The sequence below is a fragment of the Podarcis bocagei genome (genome assembly GCF_964188305.1).
Source record: "Podarcis bocagei genome assembly, chromosome: 10".
Taxonomy (NCBI): Eukaryota; Metazoa; Chordata; class Lepidosauria; order Squamata; family Lacertidae; genus Podarcis; species Podarcis bocagei.
In genome coordinates this window covers 77,062,554-77,077,433 of record NC_138135.1, presented here as the reverse complement: position 1 = coordinate 77,077,433, position 14,880 = coordinate 77,062,554, and the positions used below count along the sequence as shown (strand labels likewise).

General features: G+C 47.6%; 1 protein-coding gene across 1 annotated transcript in view; it reads right to left on the bottom strand.

Annotated features, from left to right (window-relative positions):
• Positions 1 to 1,001: 1,001 nt before the first annotated feature.
• Positions 1,002 to 14,880, bottom strand: part of CCDC3 (coiled-coil domain containing 3) — a 64,476-nt gene continuing 50,597 nt past the window's right edge. Inside the window, exon 4 of the mRNA XM_081210774.1 lies at positions 1,002 to 5,331. Coding sequence (XP_081066900.1) covers positions 5,056 to 5,331 — 276 coding nt within the window. The 3' untranslated portion in view covers positions 1,002 to 5,055. The remainder of the gene's footprint in view (positions 5,332 to 14,880) is intronic.

Sequence of the window (14,880 nt, the reverse complement as noted above, 5' to 3'; positions counted from 1 at the left end):
CTTCAGATCAGGTCCGGGGACAGCGGGAAGACGCGCTGGGCCTCCCAGCTGTCCCCGGAGCTTGCGGAGCTGGCAGCGGGGTCTCCCCGCCGTCAGCCTCCAAACCACTTCGGGAGACAGCGGGATGGCGGCGTTCCGCCTCCCTCTGTCCCCCGACCTTGTGGGGCTGGCGCTGGGGCTCTCCTGAAGCCTGGAGAGCGAGAGGGGTCGGTGCGCACCGACCCCTCTCGCTCTCCAGGCTTCAGCGAAAGCCTGCATTCGCCCCATAGGACGCACACACATTTCCCCTTCATTTTTGGAGGGGAAAAAGTGCATCCTATAGGGCGAAAAATACGGTACTTAGTTATAGCTGGGTGGAGTCAGACGTTCCCTGTTACTATTTATTGTCTCACACCAACAAAAACAAAAGGTTTTGCTTAGTTTTCTGTCTGGTGCATCCTCTAAGCCTGCCATGACAACTCTAAAACTTGTTTAGTCTTACTGAAGAGAATCACATTTGAATTGTTGCTCTTAAATTCTAGCAACTCCTGTTGGTACTTGATGTAAGCATTATTAGCTCTCGTTGACAGAAGACTTGTAAAAAAAGAGGGTTTTTTTGTAAATGTAAGGACTGCACAAATTATTTCACAGTACAATTCCATGTGCCATCAGAGCTGACCTTACTGTGAATGGATGATGACCAGTTGGTTAGATGTGGACACAAAGCTCAAGTTGTGCAAACAGCTGACCAGCCACCCAAAGCTCCCATGTTCCAGACAGGCAGGAACAGAAAATCCTGCTGTGCTTCCATTCCATTGATGATGTGACCAGAGCTATTTGTGACTAACTTCTCTCACTAATTTCAATAGTGCCTTCAATGTGACTAGCTTCTCCTGTGGATTTCAGTGGGATTTGACTGCAACTGACTTAATTTTCTGAATTGGGGCCATTGCATGTATTTTAAAAAATAAATGTTGAGTGGACAACACAGAAAACATTTAAAGAGAGACTGGAAAGGGCACGACAGAAAGTATTAATGTTTATTTCTTTAAATAATGAGCACAGAAAAGAAGTTTATTTTATAGCATTTGATAAACATAAGTACCAAATATGGCAGTGGTTTTCTGTGAATTATATTGTTGTTGAGGTGAAAGCTATTTACAGGTTTCAAGTTGAGGCAACATCAAGTCAATACTCCCAGGAATTAAAGTTTCAACTCAAGTTGTGCTAGATAAGGAAGAAGCAATTTTGATGCTTGTGATGAAAATGAATTGCAGTGTTTATATTCCAGAATAAGTCAATTGTGAAAGCTTCGTACTCTAAAATAATTCAGTGTCTAACACTGAAATTCAGAATATACTGCAACAAACTGCTGCTGATTCATACTAGGGCTGTGTACACACTAACCAGTTTGTAGCACAAAATGATGTTTTTCTCAATCTGGATTCGTTCATGCTCATTCTCAGCATGCTGCTTTCAATCTAGATTAATTCTAGATCCTCAAGGGTGGATGGGGTTACTTGGTAGGCATTTGAACCCACATGCCCAGGTTGGGTTATCCTTGTCTTTTCTTCCTTGCCCAAGCCAACGGAGAATGAAGAACGAAGTGGCAATCACAGTCTTAGTATGCACCCACCCAGAATGCCGTTGGGCAGGTGTGGATACACCTCACCCTGCTGGGAATACCTACATCTGTTTCAAATGGGAACACTGCGGGGTAATGCAGAATCCATCTGCAATGAGCTTTTATTTTTGAAATGGAACTAGTTTTTAAAGAAGTGACAAAAAATATGCAGTAGCTTGTGTGTGGTCTATGTATGAAAAAGCCAAGTATTCAGTCTCCACTGATTCTCGCATAGCAGCCTAAGTGTTGTCCATGAGGCCCAGGAGGGTCTCACTCTGGCCTATGTAAAGCTGCAGATTTTGGGCTAGATTCACACACACATCAGACTGGTCATCTTCTGTGCAAGCAGTCCATTAGGATTGAAGGCATGCAAATTCCACACAAAACCAGTGGTGAAGTTCAGTAATTTCAGACTCTGGCTAGAACTACAAAGATCTTCTATAACGTTTAATGGTAGTTTCCTTTTGCCTCACTGCTCTGCAGCGCCCTCACATGTCACATTGTAATAATGCATTTTAATGTTATAAACCACGAGTGTGGATCCGCCCTTTGTCTTAAAGAGATATCCCCTTTAAATGGTAATATGTATTACTTTGCTTACTTCAAAATGTGGTAAGCCATCTGTGTTGTGTTTGAGAGCCCTCCTGCTCACTGAGTGGGGCCTTGGACTTCTGCCTCGAAGGAACCACTCTATAGTGCTGGGCACACAATGCCTATTTCTCATTATAATTGCCTCTCAATATGCTGGAGCTGAGTGTTGGGGAATTGTCTTTATTCATTGCAATTCTGTGTAGAAGGATAGCTGGAAATTGCTCATGCAATACAAGTCCTGTCAAACGGTTATCAAAGTTATCGCCAGTTGGACCAGCTCTGCAAGCTTTTGACCTAAATATGGCATAAACACTGGATTGTGTAACCAAATATGCATTAAATATCTTTTCCAGTGGGGAAAACATTCAGAGCACCTTCTTCTGCTTTCTTTCCTACTTGCTCATGGCATCTGCTCTTACACAGGTCAATTTAACTGCCAATGAGTTCACTGTGCTTTGAAGTAACATACAGAAAGCTGGCATTCTTGTCAGCCATCAGGAATGCTACCTTAACCCAAACCCATATAGGTAATAACACAATCTCTAATCCATGTCAGTTGCCCGATGAAGAAAAATGGAATTGCCTAGTCAAGAAAGCACATAGAAATGTTCACAAATTTAATTTTTAAAAAAATCAAAGCCCACTTCATATTTTGTGGAATTAAGACTATAGGAAATATGTAATAAAAATTCTTTCTATAGGATTTAAAAATATGTACATATATAAACCACCTTAATTTTAATGCCCTTATGATACGGGTATCAAGTGTACAGAACATAATGGAGCTTTCATGGCCTTGCCACAGCCTGGATAGAAGTCACTTGTCAGCAGCCTGAAAGGTTTGCCAAACTGCAGCCTAGACATACCCCACCAATTCTCCTCCTGTGGAATAAACCTGCAAATTTATACATCAGACATGCTACAGCAGGTAGGAGAAGGCGGGTGAAGGGACCAGTGGACAAATTGGACAAGACAGGAGTTACAGCCTTTGCATCCTTTCCCACTGCCTCAGCCAAAAGCATCTCCAAGTGGCTGTCTGGATATGCATTGATCCATTCATTCAATCAAACCTCCTCCAGTTCATTGCTCTTCTGGCTGGAAGGGACCCAGCCAGCACAGAGCTATCCCAAAATCAGAACTATATAGCATTCTAGCTGACAAAGAATAGACCTGTGTATTCTCTTCTGCACACAGTGATGAGCTTTGAAGTCTCTACATCCCAACGTGGAATGTTCTTGTTTGAGCCAAATGATCTGGTACAGCTTGAAAAGGATCAGATCCAGATGGCCTATAGTGTTTTGAGATTTATTTCACTTGCAATTGAGGTCTCTCCTAACCAGACTGAATTATAATTAATCAATTGGCATGCTTAGAACAGATTTGCAGAATGACTCTCACAGCTCAAGAGTCTGCTGGTGGAAGTTTGAGAGCACCTTAAGTGTAGCTGGCAGAGGCTGCCCAGCAGCCTCATGATGGCAGAACCGCAAGCAGAGCCATGTTTGAAAAAGAGGAGTGACCCTCCTTGCAGTGGAGAAGGAAATCACAGACTCAGTTGCACGTTTATTTAAACATTTAAACAGCTTGTCTATATCGATTAGCATTGAAGGTAAGCTTTGCAGAAATAACTGGGAGGGGAAAACCCACCCCATCCTTAAAGCATTCAGGGGGGGCAACTAGAATAAAATATTTGGAGGGGGGACAGGTAATCCCTGTCCCACATAATCAATCACATGACACAGTACACACACACCATTTGAATGGCAATGCCCATTAGCTGGGGGTGGGGCTCAAATATTGGGGGTGAAGACCTCTCAGCCCCTAGGAGTTGGCTCCTATGAAAACTATTAAGGGGCCCCCCCTTAATTTTAAGGTGTTAAAGGTAAAAGTGGATGGCTTCTAAGGTGAATGGGAAAAAATGGGTAGCCTTTATCATTGGTATCATGGTGTATCAGTCAATTAGAGTTAAGTGTAATAATAACAAACTTTAAGAGACAAAGATTCAGGTAGGTAGCCGTGTTGGTCTGACGCAGTTGAAATAAATATAAAAATATAAAAAAATGTCCAGTAGCACCTTAGAGACCAACTAAGTTTGTTCTGGTATAAGCTTTCATGTGCATGCACACAAAAGGTATCTGAAGAAGTGGGCATGCACACGAACGCTCATACCAGAACAAACTTAGTTGGTCTATAAGGTGCTACTGGACAATTGTTGTTGTTGTTGTTATGAGACAAAGATATTCTGACTGCCAGCATATATTTAAGTAAAGTTGGATTGCATTCTGGAAATGTTGGAAGAGGACTAGAAAGTTTGCATTTTAATTTTACATTAGAATCCCTTATCTTTGTCTGGAAACCAGAGTTTAGCACATGCCACAAGGTCTTACTGAAATCACTGTGTTCATGCTGAGACTTCTGTCTGCATGGCCAAGACAGAGCGCACATGTTTTTCTATATCTTGCTCTTCCTTGGGAAGCTCAGACTGGCTTCCATGCAGCTCTCTGGTGGTCTCCCAAGCCCAAACCTAAAGCAAGCAATGCTAACTGACAATGTTGGGGGTCCAGTGTCCAGACCATTCACTGGGCCCAGACTCAAGCAGCTTTCATATCCGCTCAATTTGTCTCAACTGGAATTTTTTTTATTACCCACAGAGGAACATGGCATATGGACCATCATGTTTATGCAGACTTTAAATGCATAAACATAGAACAGTCAGTGATGGTCTTGAACTCATAATGTCCCTTCTGGCCTGTAAGAGGAGAGGAGAGGAGAGGAGAGGAGAGGAGAGGAGAGGAGAGGAGAGGAGAGGAGAGGTGTATGCTGTGAAGTCACCAGCGTCACTGCCTGGAGCACTAAACCTGGCTTTATACTTTAAGGTAGGTAGCATGAGAGTTTGCTTGCTTTAAGGAGTTAGCATATGGGATCTGGCCTCCTACAGAGGACAGCTTCTCACTGAGCTTTCGGTTGATCAGCTCTATGTGTCTGGTGTTCTTCCTGGATTGCCTGAGCGACCGCTTGACTTTCTTGACTCGGTCTCGCAGCTGCTTGTTGCGCTTCTCCAGGCTGGCCACCTTTTGCTGGAGCTTCTTCACGCGTTCTTCTTCGTCAAACAAGGCTTTTTGGACCGAAGAGCACATGAGCTGAAATGACATGCACAGAATGACTGCTTTTAAGAAACAATTCCAGAAATCAGTTGATGGGGGACCAATGGCCATATCCTGGCAACCCTGTTCTTTTACAAAGGGGTTCTTTTATTGTATTTGCTATACTTCTGTAGCCAGCTCCCAGTAGATTCCCATCTGTTTTAGTGATGAAAAGGTGGCAGTGGCATTTTTGAATGGGAGCCAAGCTCCACTCCAACCCACAGTAGCCACTCGACATTTTAATTTACCCAAAATGTCATGCTCCAGCCCATAGATCTATGAAAGCTATAGATTTTATAACTCTACAGGCAGGTCTCAGACGAAGGTGTGCTCTCCCAACCCACGTTCCCAGCATGTTCACACTCCTGTCTCAGCAACATCTATGCTGACTTGGTCATGAACACAGAATGGAAGATGGCAGGATCCCCAAGGAGGTGCTCTAGAGGTGTGAAGGGAATCTGCTGTGCGGGAGTCCCTTGAAGGCAGCAGCAGTGCCTGGAGACAGGCAGGTAGGTCATGTAGCAGGTCAGGTCAGCCGTGACCAGAGGAGGAGTAACTGCTGGGAGGAGCACAGAGAGAAGAAACGCCATGGTACACCTGCATCAGCACAACCGGACACCTTCATCTGCTCCACCTGCAGATAAAACATGTCTCTCCCACATCGGTCTCTACAGCCACAGCAGGTGCTGAAAAGGTGCACTCTTCCATTGTCGCCCAAGACCGACAGGGTGCCAACAACATAAGGCAGGTCATAGACATTTTTGCTGTGTCTGCCATGACAGCAGCAGCAGCAGCAGCAGCCAGGGGGAAGAAATGTGTAGCCACATGGGCATTGACAGCCTTGTGCAGAGGGGCCCCTAAAGTCTGGCACCAGGCCTGCCTAAAGTGACTGACCAGCTCTGCGCCACACTTGGCTTCCTCGGTGTGGCAGCCTCAGGGGCTCTCAGTTCATTCACTAAGGAGAAAGAGGAAGAAGAGGAAGGAAATGAATGGTGAAGAAGGGAACCCACAAGGCCACAGCCCAATGTTTAGAGGCTTGGAAAGCGCAGGGACCCCTGGAGGGAAATCAGGCCAGGAGCCAACAAAGTATTTCAAACTACACCGTAAGGAGAGGTTCTGAGAGCAACTTGCAAGTGAAATAGGGAGTATTAATAGCCAAAAAATTAAACAAACGCTCCAACAGTGTCTCAAGCACAAAGCAACCACCTCTGCAGCCACCTACTGCTGTGACTCATTCTGTTCTGTATTACTTTTCTCTATAATTGCCATATGATTCATTTCTTTCTCTGTTTTTATTTTGCACTCCTCTGGCATGCTCGCAGGGAGTTTCCTGTTAAATATGTATGTGTACACACACACACATACACACAATTAAATAGTAGTGCAATTCAAGGTGGAAATGCATGTTACAAGGAACATGCGGCTGCTGCTGTAAACAGCATCCCAGAGTTAAATTCTAGCGGTCAGTTGCAAAGGGGACTCTGAGATCTAATTTGAACATTTTATTTGAGAATTATTTTTCATTCTGTGTAATAAGAAAATTTTGGTGGATTTGATCATGGTTTTAGTGCATATGTAGCAACTGCTTTCCCCCCTTCTCCTTCTTTGGATAATGCCATCGTCTTTGGGTAGCACAACAAAAGTTTATCTGAGTTAAATTCTCCCCCTCCTGCCCAGCAACATATAGAAAGAAAACCGCCCTGTGTTTTGACGCCATCAATCAGAGGGGGCAGTTCCACACCCCAGCCCCTCCACCGCAGCAAAAGCTGCCGGGGGGGGGGCAACAGCCATAGGAGCCAACTCCTAGGGGCTGGGGGGACTTTGACCCCCCCAATAAAATATTGGGCCAGCCTCCCAAGTTGATGCGCATTGCCATTCAAATGGTGTGTGTGCACTATATCATGTGATTGATTATGCAGGCTGGGACTCACCTGGCCCCTTAAGTATTTTATTCAAGTTGGCACCCCTGATCACCCTCCTGCCCCCATCTGACAGGCCTGCACTTGCCCGTTTGTGGTGGGTGACAATCACTTCCCACTCCTCTCCCTCTGCGTCCGCTACTGTTGACAGGCAAGCGCTGGCCATGGGGCATGGAGGGTGAGTTTCACACTCCCCGCCATCGACGGGCGAGGGCAGGTGCGCCAGGTGGAGGTGGAAAAGGTCACGTGGCGCCGGCCCCCTCAATTGGGGGGGGGAGTCAGCACCCCTAGTTTGGGGAGTTTCACCTCAAGGCAAGGGGACAGGCAAGTGCCAGGCTGGTGATTCCCTTTAATAGTTTGAGATGTACCATTCTATCAACTCATCATTATTAATTGTTCTCATTATAACCAGATTAATCTGGGAGAGAATTCTTCTGGAAAAGTGTGTGTGTGTGAAAAACAGAAAGTCACACTTAGTATATTAAGCTGTATTGGCCATGTGACATTTTAATCAACTGTTGTGTAGGTGTGGAAAATTACTGCTGGTGGTGCTTTAGTCAGTTTTATACTTCATGCTACAGTTTAATCTCCCCCCCCCCCGCCCCCCACTTACTGCCTGCCTTCCTACCAATTTCTCAGCAATTCAGATGGGCACCCTTTGGCTAAGAGATTGTGCCAACCCAAATCTCTTGCTGTGGTGATGAATAATTGCATGTTGTCATGCCTATTTTTTCATTCATTGTTTTGTAATATTTTCTTACAAGCTGAATGGGTTGGGGAGGGCAAGGTATTTGTTTGCCTTCAAAAAGAACCACCAGCTATCAATCCTCTTGTACGGAAAGACTGGCCAGAACTGCCATCCACAGTTGACGGCTTCAATGTGAGTCCCTATTACTAATCTGTTCTGAGTGCTCTGTATAAATAAAGCATTTCCTCCACTACTTCCAGCCGCTGCCTTTGAAGGCAAGACCCAAGGACATGGTGTTTCACATGTGTGTGTGTGTGCGCGCATGCATGCGTGTCAAATATTTTCTAACAATGCATGCCCATTTCAAGGAAAATCTGACTCAGACAAGATTAATTTGCCCCCTCTAAACCCGCTGCATAAAACATATGTTCTCTCCCTATAAAGCTATTTTTTAAAGAATTGCCATAAACATTTATTTATTTGCAAAAACTTCTATACTACCAACGTACATTAAAATGGCATGATTGTGAATAGCATAAAATCAACAATAAATTGCACCAATAAATAAATAAGTCACAGATCAGCAGATCAGTTTAATACATCAACATATCTGGATTGCCCCTCAGAGAAAGCTTGTGTCAGCAGATTTTAAGCAGGCTCCTAAATTTCAGACTTAGGCTGCTGGGGAAGGAACTCCTGAGGAAGCCCATTCCACTGTCGAACAGAATGTTCCTCCTGATGTTTAGTCTCCGTCTCCCTTCTTGTATCTTGACGCCATGGGTTCGAGATCTACCCTCCCTCAGGAGGTAGAATCATAGAATCATAGAGTTGGAAGAGACCACAAGGGCCATCGGGTCCAACCCCCTGCCAAGCAAGGTTCCTCCCCCAGTTCCTTCCCCCGCAGCCCAAGGCTCCACCGCCTTGCCTCTCATGGGAGGCATGTTCTCAGGGAGCGCTGGTTTGGGGTGGCTCTCTGCCCCAGCCTCTTCCTGCTCACTAAACCCTGTTGCCTCTTCCCCTCCTCCCCCCAGCCTGCTCCCCTTTCTGCTTTTGACTGCTCCTTCTTGTCCCACCCCCCATCTGAGCTGTGAGCCTTCTTCCCCTGGGGGCTCCCTCTGCATCCAGCTGGTCCCTGACCGGCAAGCTCTCTCTGTCTCTTTCTCTCAGATCATATTCCTTTAGGATGATTTATATCTGCATCAAGTTCAAAGGCAACTGGAAGCTTTTGGATCTTTTTGTGGGTTATATGTAAAAAATTAATAATCGGTTCCATATATTTATAAGGATGGCCTAGTGCTTTCTATAAGATTGTAATGAAGGGAACATTTGAGAGTTGTTCTCATTTTCCTGGGTTTCTCCAGCTGGAGGATTCCCAATAATTTTCTGCTTCTGTGTATATTGCTGGAAAATGTGAGTATCATTTGCAAGTTTTGGCTAGCATGCCTATTGGCTTACCAAGATTCACTGACTCAGCAGAAAAGAAAAATTGTGGGGTGGAGAAACTCTCCCTTCATCTCTCTCCTCTGTTCATAAAAACTTGATAGAAACTCTTTTTTAAATTATCTAAAAAGCACTGTGTTCAGCAGGCTTTGTGTTTTTTGGTGTGGTTTTTTTAAAAACCTCTCTAGAAAAAGAACTAATTTACTGTATTTTTTGCACCATAACACTCGCTTTTTTCCTCCTAGAAAGTAAGGGGAAATGTCTGTGCATGTTATGGAGGAAATGCCTACGGGTGGCATGCCTACGGATTTTCCTCCTCTAAAAACTACGTGCGTGTTATGGTCGGGTGCATGTTATAGAGCGAAAAATACGGTATTTAAAAGTATGATATTTGCTTCACTGGAATACTTCAGTGCCTGGTGAGTTTGAGTTCGATGCAGAAGAAGTACTAAAATGGTCCAAGGTCATAATTTCAAATGGGGAGCAGGGTTAGTAAGACTAAATGCAAAGAAGCTGAAAGACCCACTGCATACATTCAAGATTAAATGGGGGGGGGGGAGGTTCTGAATTTCTTCTCGTATTTTTTCTATTTTCATAGAATTATTGTCAAGAGACACTAAATAGTTTAAACACAAAGGAGTCATGTGTCATTTGTTTTCCCAAGGCTACTCCAGGCAGAATCGCACTTAGGCTGCAATCTTAGTCTTTCCATCGGAGGAAGCCCCATCAAACAGAGTGGCGCTTATTTTCAAGTAAGGATTAGGCCTGCCTCATAAGAAAATCTGCAGAGGGGTAGTCATATTCTCTTGAGGAAACACAGCACAATAATCTTGTAGCATGTTAACAAGATTAATTGTAATGTAAACATCGGATGAAGTGGACTCAGTCCACAAAAGTTTTCAATCGGCTGGTTTTTGAGATGTCTCAAGACTCTTCTTCTCTTAACAACTGTCATCTCTCAGCTTTGTTCCAGTGTTGCAAGTCTGAGAGACTTCGGTGATTGGGATACGGTGGGCCAGGCATGAGAAAGGATGTTTCTGTGCATCTGCTTAGGCCTGAAGCTAAATGGTTGATGCCTTTCGTTATATGTATATCTATTTGTTGAGACATGTAATCCTAGAATTGCCTTGGGAAATAAATTGTGTTTGTGTGTGTGTGCACAATGAAAGGTTTGGGATGCAGTTTATGAACAATTAGATTGTGGCATATATATTCCACGCTCTCACACATACCTTCTCTGTTGCACGCTGTGCAGTCTGAGTCGAATGGAACAGACTTTCTGCAAGCAGCAGCTACTGCTGCCAATGTTGGTAAGCCACAGGCTAGACAGTAGCATTACCTTCAGATTGTATGTCACCAAAACCTTTAAGTCTGCTTAAAAGGCACACTGTAGAATGTTCTTGAGGTGTATTTGTGTGTGAGAGAGAAACCTGTTCCAGTTCACTCTTTGAACCAAGACAGAAAAAGATATACTACATTATCTCTTTGACTTCATGCCCAGGTTTGGGGATCAGGGAGTACAGATCTTCATGTGACTCTCTCTGGGGATCTCTCCCAGGCTCTCTCCCTCAGAAAAAGGAGCCATAAACCAGATGTCAGGGGTACAGGGACAGAGGCACAGGGAAGGCAGGAAAGGGAGAGCGATGGAGAGGAATCCCAGGAGAGCGAGGAAGAGGATAGCAATGACGCAGGGGATTCCATGAGTCTCTCCAGCGAATCAGAGGATTCCCAGAGAGGGGCGCCTGTGGTAAGGGCAAGGGGAGCCCTGGGGGGAAAGTGTCAGGAGCGGGGGGCCAGCAGGGGACCCCAAAGCGGCAGCTGGGAATCAGGGCCAGCCTCCCCACCAGAGCGCAGCGAGGGAGGGGGAGGTTCCAGTGTGTCAGAGGGAGCAGCTCCGGCGACAGAGAAAGGGGAGGGATCAGAGCAAGCCGTTCTCCCGGAAGGGGAGGAAAGCAGTGAGGGGAGTAGCATAACTGTCAAAAGGAAGGTCAGAAGTTGGGCGCGCGCGCCAAGTTCAAATGAGGAGGCGCGCGGGAGAACAGGGAGCCCGGAGGAGGAGGGGCCAGGACCCAAAGCCCGCAGGAGGGGGCAGGAGCAGTCTGGAGACTCCGCTTCAGGAGAAAGCAGGAGGGGAGGAACCCCGACGGGCAGAAAGACCCTGCGGAAAAGGAAAGAGAGAAAAAGGTGGAGCAGCGTTAGCTTATTAAGCTGGTGTAGGGGAGGGACCGATTCAGAGGGGACTTCTAATGTCTAGGAGAAAGAGACGCGGGGCTGCACGTCTCGGTTGTGGAACCATTAATGAACTGCAATAAACATCCTTGTACATAAGAAGAGCTTGGCGTTGGTCTTTTGTGAGCTGAGACCTGAGGCAGCCCTGACAGTAAGTCCCCTCCCAAAAGTACGCAATTTTTTTTTTTTTTTTTTGCGAAGCTCACGAAGTTTGGCGGCCATGAGTATGGAGGAGCAGATAGCTGATCTACGCAACACAGTCTCCCAGCTTACCACTGCGGTAGTGGTCTCCCAGAAGAAGGGGGAAGAAGCTGAAAAGCGATGCCAGGATCTGCAAGCCAGGTGGGATCATGCATGCCAAGTGGGGTTCCCGGGGTCCAGATCTGCAGGCGTAGGACTGGGCAGAAGGGGAGGCAACTTGGTAGCCCAGTTCGATGGGAACCTGAAGCAGTACCCCAGTTTTCGAGCAGACGTCGAATACGCGTTGCATTTGCTTCGCGACGACTTTAAAGATGAGGAGGAGAAGGTGGGTTTCATTGTGTCCCACTTGCATGGGGAAGCGAGGGCTTGGCTGCGCAATCTGTGGCGCGAAGATTGTCCTGCTCGAAGGGACTCCGATGAATTTATCAAAGCCATGGACGCTTGCTTCCAGTCTAGCGTGGATGTGGATGTAGCACGCAAAGAGATGCATGGTTTAAGGCAAGGCAAGGCTACAGTACGTCAGTATCATGCTCGGTTTTTTGCCTTGCTGAATGTACTGAGATGGCAGAAAGACTCCCTGGCAATAAGAGACTTGTTTTGGGAGGGGTTGTCTGGCCCTGTAAAAGATGAATTGGCAAGGGGGGACAGACCTCGAACCCTAGCAGAACTTGTGCAGCGGGCGCTCGCCATTGGAGTGCGCCACGAAGAACGCCCTTGGCGCAATGAGGAGGGTCGCCAGCTTCACACACCGCCTAGAGCGCCTCCTTTCCTTCCCAGGGATCTAGGACGTACGCGTCCCTCACCTCAGCTGCAGGCAGGGGAGGAGCCAATGGAACTTGGGAGTGCTAAGGCTCAGTCTGCTGCCGGAGCCCCAGCGTCCGGAGCAGTCAAGACGAAGCCTCCTAGAGGGAACAGGAAGTGTTACATCTGTGACAGTGCGATGCACATGGCCAAAGAGTGTCCCCAGAGGCTCCAAAAGCACACTGCAGCCGTAGCAACAGTAACTGCAGCAGCACAACATGAAGAGCAGTTTCAGGGAAACGGCAATGCCTGGCTGGAAGCACAAATGCTGGGGCACAGCCAGGCGAGTCAGTAGGGCAGTCCCCAGCGCGTTGGCAGCATACAGACCCCCTGCCACCCAAGCCAGTGGTGCAGCTCACTGCAACTCTCCAGCTACCTAATGGACACACCCTGGAAGTCCCCATTACAATTGACAGTGGGAGCAACGCAGACTTCGTGGGGGTGCACTTCGTCAAGCAGCATCGCATAGAGCTCCTACCAGCCACGCTGCCATTGAATGTCGTCACAGTGGATGGCAGGAAGCTGCTGGGTGGGCAGGTGGTACAACAGACGCCACCCATGGTAATGCAGATTGGCAATCACCGAGAAGTCATCAGTTTCAACGTCACCCGCCTGTCAGACACGCCTATAGTGTTAGGCATGAGTTGGCTGGATAGGCACAGCCCAACCATGGTGTGGTACCAGCGGCAGATCACTTTCGGCTCGTCCTATTGCGCGCAGCATTGCATCCAGATCGCTCAGGAGGAGGAAGGCCAGGAGGAGGGGCAGCAGCTAAGCCTCAGCATGGCGCAAGTAGTACCCCTCAAGTACAAGGGGTTTTTGGAGGTCTTCTGCGAAAAGGAAGCCGACCAGTTGCCGCCCCACCGGCCCTACGATTGCGCAATTGACCTCGTGCCGGGGACAACGCTGCCGCCTGTGAAGCTGTATTCCATGTCCGAGGATGAGTTGCAGGAGCTCAGAGAGTTCATAGATCACAGCCTGCAGCGGGGATTCATCCGAGAATCAAAGGCTGTAGGGGGCAGTCCTGTGTTTTTTGTGAAGAAGAAGGACACGCCCCAGAAGAGGCTGATCGTAGACTTCAGATTCATAAACTTGAAGACAAAGCCCGCGGCCTTTCCCATGCCCAAGATTGACGACCTGCTCGCGACGGTGCGGAAAGGGAAGATCTTCACCAAGTTGGATCTCCGCGGAGCTTACAATCTCATACGCGTGCGAGAGGGTGATGAGTGGAAGACGGCCATGTTCACGCCGTTGGGCACCTACGAATACAGAGTTATGCCGTTTGGTCTCCAGAATGGCTCCCACTATTTCCAAGCTTTTATGCACCACGTGCTAGCGGGATTCCTCTACAAGAAGTGCGTATGTTTCCTCGACGACATTCTGATCTTCTCGGAATCGCCGGAAGTTCACGAGAGCGACGTTGAGGTCCTGCAGAGGCTACGGGAGCACAGGCTCTACGCCAAGCTGGAGAAGTGCCAATTCGACGTGACGGAGGTGGATTTTCTAGGCTATAGGCTGTCAGACAGGGGACTTGCCATGGACAGCGCCAAGGTCCGCGCGGTGTTGGACTGGAAAAGCCTGCAAAATCGGAAGGAAGTCCAAAGGTTCGTCGGCTTCGCCAATTTTTACCGCAAGTTCATCAGGGGTTTCGCCAGGGAGACGGCAGCTATCACGGACACTCTCAGCTCCAAGAAGAAGAAGTTCACCTGGACAGACCAGGCGGAGCAGTCCTTCCGGAGACTTAAGAGTCTCTTCGCGTCCGAAGAACAGCTGCTACACGTGAATCCCGGCAGGCCCATGAGAGTTGAGACTGACGCATCTGACAGAGCGGTGGGGGCCGTCCTTTTACAGGAAGACCCGCAGGGGAACTGGAGGCCCTGTGCTTTCTACTCCCGGAAGCTCAGCAAGTCGGAACAGAACTACACCATCTGGGACAGGGAGTTGCTGGCCATCCACGCGGCTTTCAAGGCGTGGAGGCACTTCCTCGTCGGAGCCAAGCACACTGTGCAGGTCCGCACGGACCACAAGAACCTTGAGTACTGGCGCACGGCGAAGCTACAGAGCCAGAGGCACATACGCTGGGCGGAGTTCTTTGCGGACTTCGATTTCAGAATTGAGTACATCCCAGGCGACAACAATGTCATAGCAGATGCGCTCTCCAGGAAACCGCAGTATCTCGAGGAAGCGGCACCTGTGGCAGCCAAGCACATTTTTGCACCGCAGGCGTGGGCGTGCGCTTCAGCCGCCGTGGACCTGGAGGCGGTGCGT